The following is a 16,390-nucleotide window of genomic DNA, read 5'->3' on the forward strand; positions in this document are numbered from 1 at the left end:
TTTTTTATTATTAATTTTTCTCTCCCCGTTCCCCGGGGAAGGAGCTGCCTGCCGGCCCCACTCGGGCTCCCCGCTGCAGTCGTGGCAGTGCCGTGGAGGCTGGGACCCCCCTACAAGCCAAGGTGAGCGCTGGCACTGATCCGACACGGCATCACCCCTTTCCTCCCGGAAAGGTGCGTCGGGCCGGTAACCAAAGAGCGGGCACACACTCCAAAAAAACCAAAGGCCACCCTGCATCTAGAAGCGTACAAAATATCCTGATAGTGGGACTCGCATTTGGGATCTGTTAGTTCTCTCGCTCATGCCACTGCCCCCTGGTTGCCTCAATGGCAGGATCATGAAGTGTTTGACTTTTTTTCTTCTGCTTCCAGAGACCTTAAAGAAGTCCAAAAAGAGTGTGAGGTCAAACGGCAAGGTGCCAGGATGCTATGAAATAGTGCCCCTGTCCCTGAAGAAGAAGATGGCTGCAGAACTTTACCCTGCCAGCACCAACACTAACATTGCAAACAGCAACGCCGCCGCCGCCGCCACCGCTGCCAACAGCAAGAAGAACGCCTTGCAGCTCCAGCAGAGCGCCCAGCCGCCCCCGCCGCCCCAGCTCCAAAACCTCAACAACAACAACTTGGAGAGCGCCAACTGGCAATCCTTCCATCCCACGCTGCGGGAGAGGTAAGGGCCAGGCCCGCCGGACCCTCCCCGGGCGGGCGGGAGACAGAGAGAGAAAGAGAGAGGTGCCCGCCCTGTGCACCTGCGCCCCGGCCAGGCGTGAGCGCAGGGATGGGCTGGAGCCCCGGGGGCCACCGGCGGGAGGCTGGGGCACCGGGCGAGGGGCAGCCCGCGGCTAACGGGCCTTCTCCCCCCTCCCCTGCTTGCAGGAACGCGCTGATGTTCAATAACGAACTCATGGCTGACGTTCACTTCATCGTGGGCCCGCCAGGGGCATCCAAGAAAGTTCCTGCCCATAAGGTTTGTGCAGATAATTTTTGGCTTTTTAATGCTGCTGAGCAGGTCGCCTTCTCCCCCTGCCTTACAACTAGGTTCCACTTTTTTTTTTTTTTTCCTAATTATAGCTCTTGTTTAATCCCAGAAGTAATTCCCATACGCTGCAATTAAAGGGAGCAGTCGAAGGCAGCGTTCTGCTTCCACTGCAGCTTGTAACTTTCGCTAAATGTAGCTTTTAGGAAAGCCAGCACACTCAGCTGTTCCTGATCCATGTTACTGAGGCTCCTCTCTCTTTATTTTCCAGTATGTTTTGGCAGTTGGTAGCTCTGTCTTCTATGCTATGTTTTATGGCGATCTCGCAGAGGTCAAATCTGAAATCCATATACCAGATGTGGAACCTGCAGCCTTTCTAATCCTATTAAAGTAAGTGGCCACTACAAGTCTGCTAATTACATGGACAGAATCAAAGTAGCTTATAAAATATACATCTCCTAATTGACATTGTGCAATATGCACTTAATGCTGTTTACTTAATGTACTGACAAATATTGAATGTCAGATTCACTGCCAGCAAAGACGACTATAGATTATTTTCATGGCCTACTTTTTTTTTTTCCCTGAGAAACTAATTTTTTTTTTCACCCACCTCCCCCTCTAGATACATGTATAGTGATGAAATAGACCTGGAAGCTGACACAGTTCTGGCTACACTCTATGCTGCCAAGAAGTACATCGTGCCGGCCCTAGCAAAGGCTTGCGTCAATTTTTTGGAGACCAGCTTAGAAGCAAAGAACGCTTGTGTCCTGCTGTCTCAGAGCAGGCTCTTCGAGGAGCCAGAGCTGACGCAGCGCTGCTGGGAAGTGATTGATGCTCAGGCAGAAATGGCACTGAAGTCAGAGGGCTTCTGTGAGATAGATCAACAAACACTAGAGATCATTGTAACCCGGGAAGCACTCAACACCAAGGAAGTGGTAGTTTTCGAGGCCGTTCTCAACTGGGCAGAGGCTGAATGCAAAAGGCAAGGGCTGCCGGTTACGCCACGCAACAAGAGGAATGTATTAGGGAAAGCTTTGTACTTGGTGCGGATTCCAACCATGACTTTGGAAGAGTTTGCCAACGGAGCTGCCCAGTCTGACATCCTCACCCTTGAGGAGACTCACAACATATTCCTATGGTACACAGCCGCAAACAAACCCAAATTAGAGTTCCCCCTGACGAAAAGAAAAGGACTCGTGCCTCAGCGCTGCCATCGGTTTCAGTCGTCTGCGTATCGCAGCAATCAGTGGAGGTACCGGGGGCGATGTGACAGTATTCAGTTTGCTGTAGACAAACGGATATTTATAGCAGGACTGGGATTGTATGGGTCAAGCTGTGGCAAAGCTGAATACAGTGTCAAAATCGAACTGAAGCGCTTAGGTGTTGTCCTTGCTCAAAATCTGACAAAGTTTACCTCCGACGGCTCCAGTAACACCTTCTCTGTGTGGTTTGAACACCCTGTGCAGGTTGAGCAAGACACCTTTTACAATGTAAGTGCTATTCTTGATGGTAACGAACTCAGTTACTTTGGACAAGAGGGAATGACTGAAGTGCAGTGCGGGAAAGTGACGTTCCAGTTCCAGTGCTCCTCGGACAGTACTAATGGAACCGGAGTACAAGGAGGACAGATACCTGAGCTCATTTTCTATGCATGATGCATTTCACCTTGATTGTATTCCAGTGCTGCAATGATGCACATTAAGGGATTTTTTCGGTTTTACTACAAACTCTGCAGCAGTATGGAATGTTACGCTACTTACCTATCTGCTACATCAGGCTATACAAATAAGTGAAGGAATGCTCTTGAATTTAATCTTATTTTATTTATTCATAAGCTATTTGACTTAATTATTAAGACTGCAACATGCAGAAAAATGTTAAATTTTGCACGTACTGTGCATTTATTTTGTATATAGATAACTAACTTGCAGACTGCAGCTGACTCAAACAGAATGTTCTAAACTAGAGCAGTTTATGAATCTGTGAAATATAAAACATTTTTACTTGCCCTAAATCCTGTGTACTTGATCTTTGCTGACCTTATGGCTCGTGTGTGTTAATTCATGTACAGCTAACAGGGGTGATAACACTGTAGTCTGGTCCCTGTGTGCATCCACACCCAGCAAATAGGAAAGCTCCCTCTCTTGATAACTGAAACGATCCATCAGCAGCCTTTATTTTCCCTTCATGAGAAAAGGACCTGACATTTGAGGAAGCTCAGGGTTTTTTGTGTGTTGCCCAAGCTGAAGATAGACAAACCATCAGTGTACTCAAAGCTCATCAGAATCATCCTGTGGGTATATTTGAAAACTCCTAATGCCCCTAAACATTCAGCATTTCTGTTAACCTGCAGCCTGCCCACCAAACAGCAGCACTGCCACTTGCACCTGTCAAACTACACCCCCCTTCGACTGGCCAGAGTCAAGACACACAGATGAAGTTAATTAATTCAGTGACAGGGCTGCGTCACAAATTTAGCCCAGGGCTGTATTACTGGCAGACACTATCTGAATTTACATCCCTGCCTTGTACAGAGCAGCAGGCATTAGAAAAATACTTGCAAGATGGTGCTTAGGTTCATTTAAGTTTACTAATTAGAAGTAAGCCACCTTAAAAAATAAAGGCTGTTGGATCTTTCCTCCTGCTTTATCTTTTTGGGAAAACAGTCTCCAGCATTATCAGCAATCATTTTATGCTAGTACTTTTCTCAGAAAGTGATGAAAGTACTTCTGTTTTCTCTAAGGTCTCATGAGCATATAGCTGAGTCAATTAGAAATATTTACTGGGTTTTATAAATGTTAAGATGAGCTTGGAAGAGAGTACTCAAACAACAGTCTAAACCAGTATTTTTTCCATGTACAGCAAGTACCTCTACATCTAACATGTTTGCCTTTTCCCAAGCTGCATTAATTTTCACCTTGAAACTAAGCTGCAATGCAAATCCTGCCTGTTTTCTCTCTCTAAAAAAAAAAAAACCAAACCAAAAAAGTAATGAAAAATAAGAAGGGAAGTGAATTGCTGAGAACAAGACCTCTCTAGCAGAGCTGGAGCTGTGCTGCTGCAGCCGCGCTGTGCCGCACTGCCCAGGCACTGCTCCCCTTGCTGCAAAGGCAGCACTCCTGTGCCAGCCCAGTACAGCTGAAGGGGTGTGCCTGTGGTGTTGTTCTGCAACACAGCCATCTGATTCTCTCAGTACAGATTAAGGAGAGTGGGAGTGAGAGTGGGTAAAGATGCAGGCAGATAATTCCTACACAGAGGTGGATAACAGTCACAAGACCTCACCAGAAATGCACTCTTCCAACTGGAAATGGCAAATTCCCTTAAGCTTAAACCCACAACTGAGAGAATGGCTTCTGTACCCTTTCAACAGGTTAAAACCCACCTTCCTATCGCAGTCATGATTTCAGTGTTGACTTATTAGAAGTTATTCACATGTCTGGAAAAAGCTGCTCCTCATTTTCCGCCAAGCCGTTTGTATTTCAAGCACTGAACAGCTCAGCTACAGGTGATGGACAGATAGTAAATGTGCAAATACTTATCAAATGTTACATCTGTGGAATTGAAGCATGACAGGCCTGTAGGAGCTTGCTGACACACAGAAATTTGTTACACATCAGTCCATTGTCTTAGTATAGCCCAAATTACTCTTGGAAAAAGCAACAAAACTATTTGCAAAAGAAAACAACATCTAGTTCCAAAAAAGTTCTTACATAAAGAAGAACAGGCTCTTAGAGTCAGCAATGCTCCTCTGCCTGGATTGACTCCAGCTTCACTATAAAGTTACTCCTTGGGTACCAACATACAATACTATGTATAAATACATGCATACATACATATTTTTTTCAAGTAACCATAGGAAAAAAAAATATTCAAGTAGTCAAAAGTCAAATCATTAAAAAAATACCTATGGCTGGAGCATTTATGCAGAGTTCTCTGGCCAACAGAAGGAAAGTTCTTCCCAGAACATAGACATTCACCTATTAAAAGACAAAAGAAGCATTATGTAAATCTTAAACCACAAATGTTTTTAACAGAACATTTATGTGGAAAGGAGAAAAACCCAACTTCTGAAATCTTAACCAGCTTAAAAAATCAAGTTATACAAGCACTATTCATATGTACAGGATAATACTCAGTGCTTGTCAAAATCTGCACAAATTAGCATTGTAAATCAAAGCATAAGTTTATATTGAAAAAATTCTAAGAAGTTTTTCATCATGCTCTCCAGTGGGCTCTGTGCTGCTATGTAGTACAGTTTTTCAGTTGTCACATTACATCATAAGGCATTAAGTAGACTTCAATGTAATATCAGTATATATAAAGTGTCATTTATCTTGTACCATTACAAAACCTGAGCAAATACAAGTCAGTGCAAATTTTGGTCCTGCATGATCATCTGTAGTGGCATAATTAAGCATTGCACAAGTACACACCAAACTTTTCACCAAATCAAGGAGTGGTGCTACATGCCCTAAGGGTTATTTGTCATATCTTGCTGTTTGGACATTGCCTCAGATCACATTAAAGACATTAGGAAAAAAAAAAATCATCAGAAAAGCTCAGGCACCAGGGACAGAGCTCTGCTCCCCTCCCTCTTTCACTGCTGCACCCAGGAAGATATAAATGGAGGGAAGGAGTTACCCTTCATACTCTTGATTTGCAATTTATAGCACAGACAAACCATATTTGTATTTTACAAGTCTGAGGAAGTTTTCTTTCTCTATCTTAAGGTGTGTTTTTGTGGTCAGCAAGAAAGGCAGGATATACTCCAATTCCCAATCAGTCTCAAACATTCCCACGGAGCTCCATGAACACCTTGCTTCCCCCAAGGCATATGTAAAGGTCAAGGTTAGTATAAAAATCTCCATCCTCCTACACTCCAAGCAAGTAGGTTTCTGGTTTGTTTTGAACAATAGTATGTACTCTATTGCTTTAAAGGAACAAAACTGCTCCTCTCTTTCCTTTCAGGATAGTGAAGGTGTTTACTTAGCAGTCAATTACACAACTGAGTGATGATTATGGTACAAGCCTATGGAATTAAAAAACTATTGCTCTTTGCATTTCATCAAAGAGCTTTGCCAACCTTAGTTTAAAAGCAGGCTTTCCTCCCGAGCGTATAGACGGTTCTATAATATATTTATCTCAACAAAAACAACCAAACCCCCAAACAACTGACATATTTTCACCTAGCCCTTCAAAATATTTACATGAAACTGTTTTTAATGTGTATTTTTCTCAAATATATATATAAAAAAATGAATTAGAACTTCAAAGAAATCTTCAGAATGATCACATATCCTGAAAATGACTTTGCAATCAATTATACATGATATGATGGTAATTCATTCCATATTTAGTGAAAAATGAGTGTATTCCATGCTGTGTCTGACCAATAGTTGGATTGGCCAAGAAGATGCAAAAATACAGCCTTAAATTTTACTGCCTTTTTTCCTCCTGAAATAGGGCACAACATAGAAGCACAATTCTAGGGGAAGGAAAAGAGCAAAACATACTCTCTGAATGAGCAGTCTGTTTTCTAGGAAGTAAGTCACCAAATTTTATACTGAAAAAAATATGCACCTACTGAATCTGGCAATTCATACTGGAGTCTGAGAGCGTGTGACTTTCCATGAGCACTGAGACAAAACAGATATCACTAAAGCAAAATGTCTGCAGCGTCTCAGTTGGCTTTAGATTCAGACTCAGTTGGATTTAGATTTAGACTGCAAGCTCAAAATGGGTTGTTTTGACCTTTTGTCTAAAAAATATTAACATAAAGAATGAGTGTTTGGCTGTAATTTCAGCCTTCTAAGCTGGCTGACCAAGTTACTATAAATCTTAAACCTCATCACTTAGATCTTGTTCTGCAAGGACAATCCACCGCACAAATCAATAAAGTTACTTCAGTGGAGCAAAGTACATATGATGTTTCTGTTAGAGGCTTCACAAACTCATCTAGTTCTCTTATATTAGTCTAGAAAAAAACCCATAAAACTCTAATCCAAACAAGTATTTTTCCTTCTAGCTTTTTTCCTTGTCACGACATCCAAATACTTGATGTTTGTCACCATCAAACCACATCACTGCCCAAGAAACTCCTCCTAAGCAAACTTTCCATAAATGCAATAATAAAGAGCAAATAAATATGAAGAGGCATAAAGAAGAAGGTATTTTCTTCTAGTGAAGTTCTAACAATCAAAGTGATTGTCAAATTAAATCTAAAGCAAAGACAAATGAATAATAAATGTGCTCAATGACTATATATCCTTATTTCCTTGGCCTAAATAAAAGTCTCCTGACCTATGGTTTATTTGAGAAGTAATGCACTTAAATCTAACCTGCTTTTCTACTTCACCCACATCATCAGTGTTTTATGACTGACTTCAAGGTGCAGACAATGCATTTGCACAAAATAATAAATTAAAACAGAAATTATAAATGAGGGAATTTCTTTTGCTCACAACCCCATTTCTTTGTAGTTTCTGGTTACTAACAATTTAGAAAGAAAGCAAAATATACAGTATAGTCCATGTTTTGTATTGTTTTCCTCATGAAGCTCACACATTTTTAATGCCAGGGTCACAAAAAGAATCAGGAACATTTAATTGCTTCCAGTTTTTCTGGCAAATTAGTACAAAAAAAAGACTTCAGACCCTCTCAAACAATATGGTTCCCAACTTCAAAAGTTAAATATTCACAGGTTCTGGGGCACTTCTCATAAATGAAAAAGATGGCATAGAGTTCACCCAGAAATCTGTAATGCAACTGAACTCCTGAAACATGATATTTAAGATTTCCTGGGTTTAGTGCAAAATCTTTCACTAAGATTTTATTCCACTATCACTGATTTCTAGTCACACACACACATATCCTGTGATAGAAGAGATATGATATAAAATAAGCATTTAGAAAGGGTCTTTCTTTACTCTCATAATTTGGTTTTTCTGTACTCCATTAAGCTTAGGAAATTAAGAGAATTAATTTAGAGGCCTACTTTAATTTCTAGTTCTTTCTTCATTAAGAACTTCTTATAAAAATTCATATACTCCAATCCATCAAAAGCTTAACGTTCCAAATTTAGAATCATATGACATTTGCATTTATAAAACCTAATTTTATATGAGTTCTTAGAATGGTGAATAAACAAAAATGCCCTTCTAAAAGGATGTATCTGGCTTAAGCTTGAATTGGTGCAGCTTTAAAGCTTACCACATCAACTTCAGCCTCTTTTCCCCTTAATTTAAAAGGATCATACTGAAAAACAGTATTTCTCCAAACTCTCCCCAATCAAAACTGTTGAAGTGAGACAATTGTTTTGTACACTTACACTATACCACTATATGACTAGTGTTCTTTTTCTGCAGATTTTCACCAGACACTAAAATTTCCTAAACCTAATACAATCACTAGGTTTAAGCATCAACATCTAATGCAAAAGAGGGGTGTTAACCTCTGTTGGGAGATTTAAAATATCTGCATACCCTGATAGCTTTCACCATATTCTCATACATTCAACTCATATTTAACAGAGTAAGTTTACAGCAATGTGGACCCATCATGTATTCTTTTATTTTTTTTTAAAAAAGGCAAAACAAAAAAACCCAAGTGGCTTCTTTAGCAGGAAGACATTTTTCAGACAAAGAAGTATGTGCTCACCAAGGCACTGCAAAACCTTATTTTTACAGGAGACCTTAAGATTCTCTAAGATGTTGTCCTTTACCAATAGTTAATTTCTATTCTCATTATCAAACACATTATGTTAATTAAAAGGGGCATTTAGTAAAGGAATGCTTTCCAATTATTCAGTTACATCTTCACAACAGGATCCTTCTACTTGTTATGCTCTTTGCCCTTCACAGTATTTTTTGGAGACAGTCTTTTCATTTCACATCTGTCAGTCATCAGACACTGATTTCAAAGGGACACTTCCAGAGAGACTCTTATCCTTTCATAATTTCCTCTTGCTTTCACATCATGCCTGATCTGTTCACAAATACCAATATACTTCCACTTTCAGAAATAACAACAAACACCTCATTTCCAGTAACACAGGAATTTATCAGCCTAAGACCTTCCAGAATTTTAAACTCTCTTGGGGAAACAGGGTATCTCCCATTCATACAGTTACCAGGCTACGTCAACTTCTGGACAGTAGCAAAAAAATAAAGCTGCCAGCATTGAATGGAAGGTTTTGTTTGACCGTAGGCTCCATAAAGTTTTAAATCAATAACCCTTCCACAAGCAATTTCCAAAAAGGCTTTTCAAGAGCATAGTGTGGCATTCTGGCAAAGTACCACAAATGGTGAGACAGTGGTTAAGATATTCCTCTAGAAAGACAAAGACTGGGCAGTTGGAACACGATGGGAATTCACACTGTGAAACATCCATGGCTGCTTGCCTAAATAATTAAGCAAGCATGAAAAGCAAATGAGTTTTTAAGGAGAGTGTCTGTTGCTGGGGAAAGAGGCACCTGTGGTTATTTGATTCATTATTAACATTTCTAGTGTAGTAATGCCTGAAGGTCCCAACCAGGTTGTTTAAATTAACTCAATCAACAGCAATTTGCATAGGGGCAATAAAGGCAAATACAGTCAACATGTTAATAACTTTAAATGAACAAAGGGTATTAAAAACTGAAGCAAACCAGTACAGTCTTTAAAAAAATACTCAATTTTACCTTTCTCAATGCAATAAAATGAAAATTCATAATTTATTTTTTTTTTATCCATACTGCATTTAGAGCAGTCAAAAGGTAACACAAAAATACAAACAAGTACAAACTCAGCTTGTCAGGCTGTCATTCAAAAGAGACACAAATCAAAATTGAGCAGCTTCCCTCTCATACTGGGCTTTAAAGCACTGCTTCAGTCTGGAGACTCCAAAGGAGACTCTCCTTCTGCTTATCACATCCACGGCAGCCCTGGAGTTCTTCCTCCAACACCACAGCAGCACAATAAGCCATTATCAAACCATCTATGCAAGAAAGTTAAAGAATAATAATTTACAACAATCATAGAGGAGTCAGGGAACCCAATGCTGCCTTTAGATTAAATAAATGAAAATAAGTGTTCAAAAGTAACTCACAATAAAAATCCTTCTAGACATGCAAGTATTGTTACTTGACTAGACAAACTGCAGATGAAGAAATAGGAGTGAGAGCTGTGTTTTGAAGTGGAAGAGAGACCAGTCAAGTACTAGTTACTGATTTTCACTTCTTGTGCATCCTCTTCCCTTACCTAGGACCACAGTGTAGTTCAGGTTGGAATGGATCTCATCAGACTCCAGCCCAATCTCCTGCTCCAAGCAGGCTCAGCCACAAGAACAGACCAGGTTGCTCTGGATCTTGAGGGCCTTGATGGATAAAAACTTCAAAACTGCCCTAAGCAACCACTTGGCTGTCCTCATAGTGAAAAACCTTTTCTTGATATCAAGTAGAGACATCCCATTTTAATTAATTACATCCATTGCTGTTAATTTTCCTGCTGCACTCTCTTATAAAGAGCCTGGCTCTTCAGATGCCTAAGATCTCTTCAGTGAACACCAGCCTTGTTTAACAGCAGGACACACCACAAGGCACTCTAAAAATTATATTCTACTAGTCTTAAACTGGGGATCAGACTGCCAATCCCTCTCTCCAAAAACCCAATGGGGTTTTATGACCCCATTGCAAAGGCCATGACATTAGAGATGACAAGAGGCTAAAAAAAACCCCCAGCCATTCCTGAGGATGGGAAAGGCTTTTCACCACACCGAGATGAAACTTCAGCCAAACAATTCCTCAGGTGCAAGGAATGGGATGCTTGGAAAGATGGGAGAAAACCTAAACTGTTCAAAACTTGGCCAAGGCTAGACAGGCTTTGCAGCTCTCCTAAACAAGCTGGGCCTGTCGCTTAGATTGGACTAACAAAAAAGCAAACAAAAGGCCTGATTGCAGACCTCTCTAAGGACTATATTTGCAAGTAAAATGCAGGATCTGAAAATATAAGCAAGCACTTTCCCTGTCAGAGACTGATGACTGGTCGTCCTTCCAACTCAATCAACAAGCAGCACGACTGCTCGGCACAAGGAAGGCGCCTGATTTGTACCAGTGCTCTGGACATTTTCAGTTCATTTCAGATCATGCTTTGAAGTCCAAACGTATCAGAGGCATTCTGGATCCGACAACACTTTCAACAGGAGATTTTTAAGACATTAGATGTATTTCACATGAAGATAAAAAACCAAGGAAACTGCCTTTCAAATTAAAAAAAAAAAAAAAGACTTTTTGTCTTTTCCCAAGATGGCAGCAATTTTGAAGCTCCAAAAGTTATTATGAAAATGCAGCAGTTCCCCAGTGGAACAAGACAAACTCCCACATCTCAGTCATCAGCATAAGAGGAAAACTGATATGACTTTTTACACAGACTGCCATTAACACTGAAAATTAGTCTCCTCTATTGCTACGTTTTAGCAGCACAATACTATCCTAAAAGCACATTACACTGTACAGGACAGCTTTTCATTTTTAAAATATTTTTAAGTCCCAAAGTAACTCAAGAAAAACAGGAAGAGAGGTTGTAAAAGTACAAACCAGAGCTAAGAGGTCATGCTTCGGCTTCCTCTATCCCTATAGAAAATCAATTAAAGACTCAACAGATCATCAAGAGAGAAAGAATATAAGACAGGTCTTTAAACAAACACTGAGTTGCAGGTAATAAAAGATTCAGGACATGGTTTAGTGGTGAACATGGTGATGGTTCCTAGCTGGATTTAGTGATCTTGGAGGTCTTTTCCACCCTTAAATGCACTGAAACTTATTTCAGGGTGTTCAGTAATTCAGCCAGTAGCCTCCATGAAGACAATCTGTAAAGGATGTTTCATGTGGTGACTTTCTTACAAAATTCCTGCAGCCAGATGGCAAAGAGCCCTGCAGGTACCTCACTTCCCACTGCAACTGAGCTGCATCAAGAAGATTCTGAAGAGTAATCTCAACATTCACTATTAGTTTCTAAGCAGGAATTGGTGCAGGTTAGCAGTAGCCTGTTTTTCAGACTTGAGATGCAATTTTTTTTGGTTATAAAATCAACATCTTTTCATTTTGCCAAGAAAATCAGTTATCTGGACTACTATGATAATTTTGTACAGATTAGTATGAACAAATTAAATACTTTGGAAAGATAATACCACTACCACTACTAGTATTGCTCTCAACTCTTCATCCTTAAGGACATTTATATCCCAACTTCAGGATGGGAGAGCAATCCTTGAAAAAAAGAGGCACTTCAAGGTAAAATAGTACCACCTAATGAACTATTTTTAATAAACTAATTCTTTTTTTGCAGGTTTTGTAAGCAAAGACTGATCTAAAGCGGAATGTACTGAAATTTTATGGCTGGACCACAAATATTTTGCTTCCAAGGTGGTATGGCTTATTTATTTAATTTTTTTGCTTGGTTTGTAGTTGTGGTTTTCTGTTTGGTTTGTGGTTTTGTTTGTGGGGGTTTGTTTGATTTTTTTTTTAACAGACTTGGGGTGGGAGGAAAAAAATATCAAGCTAGAACCTGAAAAACTCATTTATGTATTCTCAAACAGGACTTTCTGGATGGGCAGAGTTAACAATAACATTCAACATTCCTATTTGCTCAGATTCACCTTAAAGAAGCCATAAAGTAGAGCTCATCAGAAGATACAGTTAAATGCAGATCAAGATACTGAAATCTTGGATTTTTCTCTTTCAGAGGCTGATTATTTCCCTACCACTAATGTATTTCTGTCCTTCCCATCTCCTCAGTTACCCCTCTTTAACCTTTTGGTCCTCGTAAGTCCCATCTCAGCATCTTTCCTGGATGGAATGTACAGAGGGGAAAAGACAAATCATTCAATCTTCCTTGTGTGTTTCTGCTGACAACACAGCTTTTCCTTTTCCTCTTACAGATACAATACCTCTTCTTCTAGTTCACATTGTGACTATTCTTCACATTACTGTGATCATTCTAATTCAAAACTGTCACCATGAAAAATTACCTGTGTTTAGAAGGAAACAAACTTCCCATTCTACACATGTACTGTTTGGTCGTGAGTAATCAAAATAATTCAGAGTTAGAAAAGAGAAAAAAGTTACTAAATTTAAGAATTAAAGATTAATTTGATTATTGCAATTCCAGCAGATTGCTTCAAGCAATAAATAGCCTTCAGAGGGATGCCATTTACTAAGACAGCTGGGAGGACAAAAATAGATGCAAGTAACCTACTCACATTGTATGTAAAACAGTTGTAACAGAGAGAATGAGGGTAAGACAACATATGTCAGTAGAGCTTTCTATTTCCACAGACAGAGCAAGTTCGTATTTCTCTCAAAATACATTTTATAAAACACAGTTCTGAAGTGCACGAATACATTGACACAACATTACCTACCAAAAAGGTTATTTCTGTCTTCAACAACTGTTGTTTTAAAAATATGCAGCATCTGACCCTGTGCCACTGCAGTGACTCTGAATCCTGATGAAAGGATCATAACTAACTCTTGCTATGTTGTCTACAGCATTAAAAGCAAAAATTTTTTTTGACATTTAATTTTACTGAAAAATTATTCAGATTTCCAAACCCAGTGATTTTCCACTCAAAATTTTTAGAGAAAAACTAAAACATCTTAAACAATTAAAAAAAAAAAGTCAAATTAAAAAAGAGTACAATACCTGAAGAAGGTCGCTGAGGTCAAGTAGCATGTCTGTGAAAGAAGTCAAGGAATATACATGCTTCTTGCATGTGACAGTATTTCTTAATTTCATTTCATTAGCAAGCCAAAGAAAGGGAAGAAATAAACCCAGGTTAACTGTCAAAGAAACCAAATATAGGTTAGGTCAATTCACTACTTATGCTAACAGCCAACATCCAGTTAATTGGTCAGCTGCCCAAAACACCCTGCCAGCACCTCCTGAATTTACTGCTCAACTTGTCTCTGGGAAGTGATGGTCTCAAAGAACAAGCCAACTACTTGTGTGACCTGCAATACCCACCATATCCTGCAGCCTAAGAAAGACCCAGTGGTAAGGGGGTCCTCTGCTCTGCTCAGACCCCACCTGCAATGCTGCATCCAGCACTGGGATCAGTGCAGATTCCAGCGCAGGAAGGACACTGAACTGTTGGAGAGAGTCCAGAGGAGGCCACCAAGATGATCAGAGGGATGGAGCAGCTCTGCTATGAAAAAAGGCTGCAATAAGTGGGATTGTTCAACCTGGAAAAGAGAAGGCTTTGGGATGACCTAATTGCCTTCTGGTACCTGAAGGGAGCCTGCAAGAAAAATGGAGAAGAGCTTCTAGTGACAGGACAAGAGGGAATGGCTTCAAACTCAGCATAGGGTTAGACTGGATATTGGATAATTTGTTAGTGTGAGGGTGGTGAGGCCCTGGCACAGGTTGCCCAGAGAAGCTGTGGATGCTCCATCCCTAGAAGTGTTCAAGGCCAGGCTGGATGGGGCTTGGAGCAACCTGGACTAGTGGAAGGTGTCCCTGCCCATGGCAGGGGGTGGAACGTGATGATCTTCAAGGTCCCTTCCAACTCAGCCATTCTATTATTCTGTGGTAACTAAAACCATCAAGACAGAATACTCTTTTTACACTTGAGAATATAAAGCATCATCAGTCTCCCATGCCAGCTTAGGAATCCAGAAACACAGATGGAAGAGCAAATTAATGAAACTGAAGTAAGTCCTCCTCTTCTATGAGGACCAATCAAAGACCTGGGAAGGGAAAGCTGCTTTGGCTACTCCCTTCCCCAGCCAAGCAAATCAGCTGTTGCATTTCAGTTTTCACTCCCTTCATGATACCCTATGCTGCTGCAAAGTATTAGGTCACCATCTACTCATTATGGGCACACTTGGAAAACATAGTAGTTAAAAACAAGCCAAACCACTACAAGTTTCCATTAGATTTAACTGAAAGCAAGCACACTTATGAATGCATTGTCTAAACAGCATCCAAAACAGAGAGAAAAGGAAAAAAAAGAAAAAGGCATCATAACCCAAAGGTAGCCCTTTTGCTGCTGTTAATGAGCACATGCCAGATCTCCTATCAGCTACTCAGGTGTGGCTTACATGCTGTAAAAAGGTTCTGGTTTTATTATTAAAAGGAGTGTCAAGGTAAAGTGTGAAAGAAGGGGGAGAGGGGGAGAGAGTGAGAGAATGAGGCAGGTGAAGAAAACATGTATGCAGGGCTGTATGTGAGTTTTAGTATGCAGCAATGTGTTAAGAAATCCAGCATTAAATAAAATGCAGAGACATCAGTGTAGTTTGGTGCATACTGTGGTAACGTTAAGTGTTAGTGAATGTTCTTCATGTAAGTCAGAGTAATACAGTGCACATTTCTAATAACATTATCAGCTGTGGAAGGAGAGTCATTCAGATAACACAATCAGTTTATACATAAACATTTTCCTTGTTAGGAACTTTTATCCTTGAGCATTTCTACTCTTAGTTTGCATATGAAATTGTATGAATGTACTCCAAATTTGTTACAAAATTTAATACATTATGTTAATATTATTTGGTGGAAATTAATTTCCACATTAAAAACCACAGCATAGCCGGGTAGTTAATTAGCTGAAAATTCAGTATGGCTCTGAAAAAAAATCAGAAATCCATAATAGGTAGTATTATGCAAGACATTACTGTAATCTGAAATTTTAACACAGTAAGGAAACTGCTAACAAAAACCATCTGTAAAATACACAGCTTAGAAATCTACACAGAGTAATACTGAATTCAGTGCAAATTTTTTGTAAAAATGAAAAAAGAGAAAATGGAAAGACTTTAGTAATGCAATTGCCAAGGAACCATAATAATTGTCAGCTCATCAAACAGATCTAACAAGAAATCACTATGCCAATTTTGTGCTCAAGAAATATTCTAAGCCTGAAAACGTTCCCAGCTCATTATTGATTTGAAGTGCCTGATTATTCTATGCCCACCCTAAGACACCATCCCCAATGAGACAAAGTAAAATTATCACTTGTATCTGATAGATCCCACCACAATTTAGGAGGAAAAAAACCCATAAAACACCAAAAGAAAAGCATCTCATCGGTTATTGAGGCACCAAAGTGAGTAACTGAGTGGTCCTAGAGCCTGGCTGCTGTGCCTGGAGACAGGAGAAATCAGAATGAGCATCAGTGCCAAATGCTAATTCAGATTTTAGGTGAGCCAGAGAGGTGCTTTTCTAAGTTTTTTCAGTCATGAAATCTGTATACCAGAGTATTCTTCAAGCTCCTCAAACTGTTAAATACACTTGGATGGAAAATCCAAACTTACTAACACACTGCAAATGTTTAGGCTTTATTACTGTAAGGAAAACAACTCCACCTTTTTGTCCAAGAAGAAACAGCGTGGGATGCATTTATAGGGACACAGGATCAGAGCTAAGGAGCTGGGAAATTC

General features: G+C 39.8%; 2 protein-coding genes across 3 annotated transcripts in view; one reads left to right on the forward strand and one right to left on the reverse strand.

The window, feature by feature from the left end:
• The window catches only part of BRF1 (BRF1 RNA polymerase III transcription initiation factor subunit), a 172,263-nt gene that overhangs the window by 89,586 nt on the left and 66,287 nt on the right, over positions 1 to 16,390 (reverse strand). Inside the window, exons 4-5 of the mRNA XM_015630574.3 lie at positions 13,656 to 13,687; positions 4,883 to 4,955 (exon numbers count right to left, since the gene is read on the reverse strand). Coding sequence (XP_015486060.1) covers positions 4,883 to 4,955; positions 13,656 to 13,687 — 105 coding nt within the window. The remainder of the gene's footprint in view (positions 1 to 4,882; positions 4,956 to 13,655; positions 13,688 to 16,390) is intronic.
• Positions 7 to 2,992, forward strand: BTBD6 (BTB domain containing 6). Of its 2 annotated transcripts, XM_015630577.1 has the most exons (5): positions 7 to 122; positions 372 to 669; positions 876 to 966; positions 1,247 to 1,365; positions 1,601 to 2,992. In XM_015630577.1, the coding sequence occupies exons 2-5, from the start codon at positions 461 to 463 to the stop codon at positions 2,631 to 2,633; spliced, it is 1,452 nt and encodes a 483-aa protein (XP_015486063.1). In that variant the 5' UTR covers positions 7 to 122; positions 372 to 460; the 3' UTR covers positions 2,634 to 2,992. The 2 variants fall into 2 exon arrangements, with proteins under 2 accessions (XP_015486063.1, XP_015486062.1); XM_015630576.1 differs by having other exon boundaries at positions 7 to 669.

This window comes from Parus major, chromosome 5 (genome assembly GCF_001522545.3).
Source record: "Parus major isolate Abel chromosome 5, Parus_major1.1, whole genome shotgun sequence".
In the NCBI taxonomy this organism is placed as follows: Eukaryota; Metazoa; Chordata; class Aves; order Passeriformes; family Paridae; genus Parus; species Parus major.

Bases quoted from the DNA above. Each gene is read 5' to 3' on its own strand.
- BTBD6 (XM_015630576.1), top strand. From the start codon at position 302: ATGCCACTGCCCCCTGGTTGCCTCAATGGCAGGATCATGAAGTGTTTG. The intron at 670-875 runs GTAAGGGCCAGG...CCCTGCTTGCAG, and splicing joins CATCCCACGCTGCGGGAGAG to GAACGCGCTGATGTTCAATA. The intron at 967-1,246 runs GTTTGTGCAGAT...TTTATTTTCCAG, and splicing joins AGAAAGTTCCTGCCCATAAG to TATGTTTTGGCAGTTGGTAG.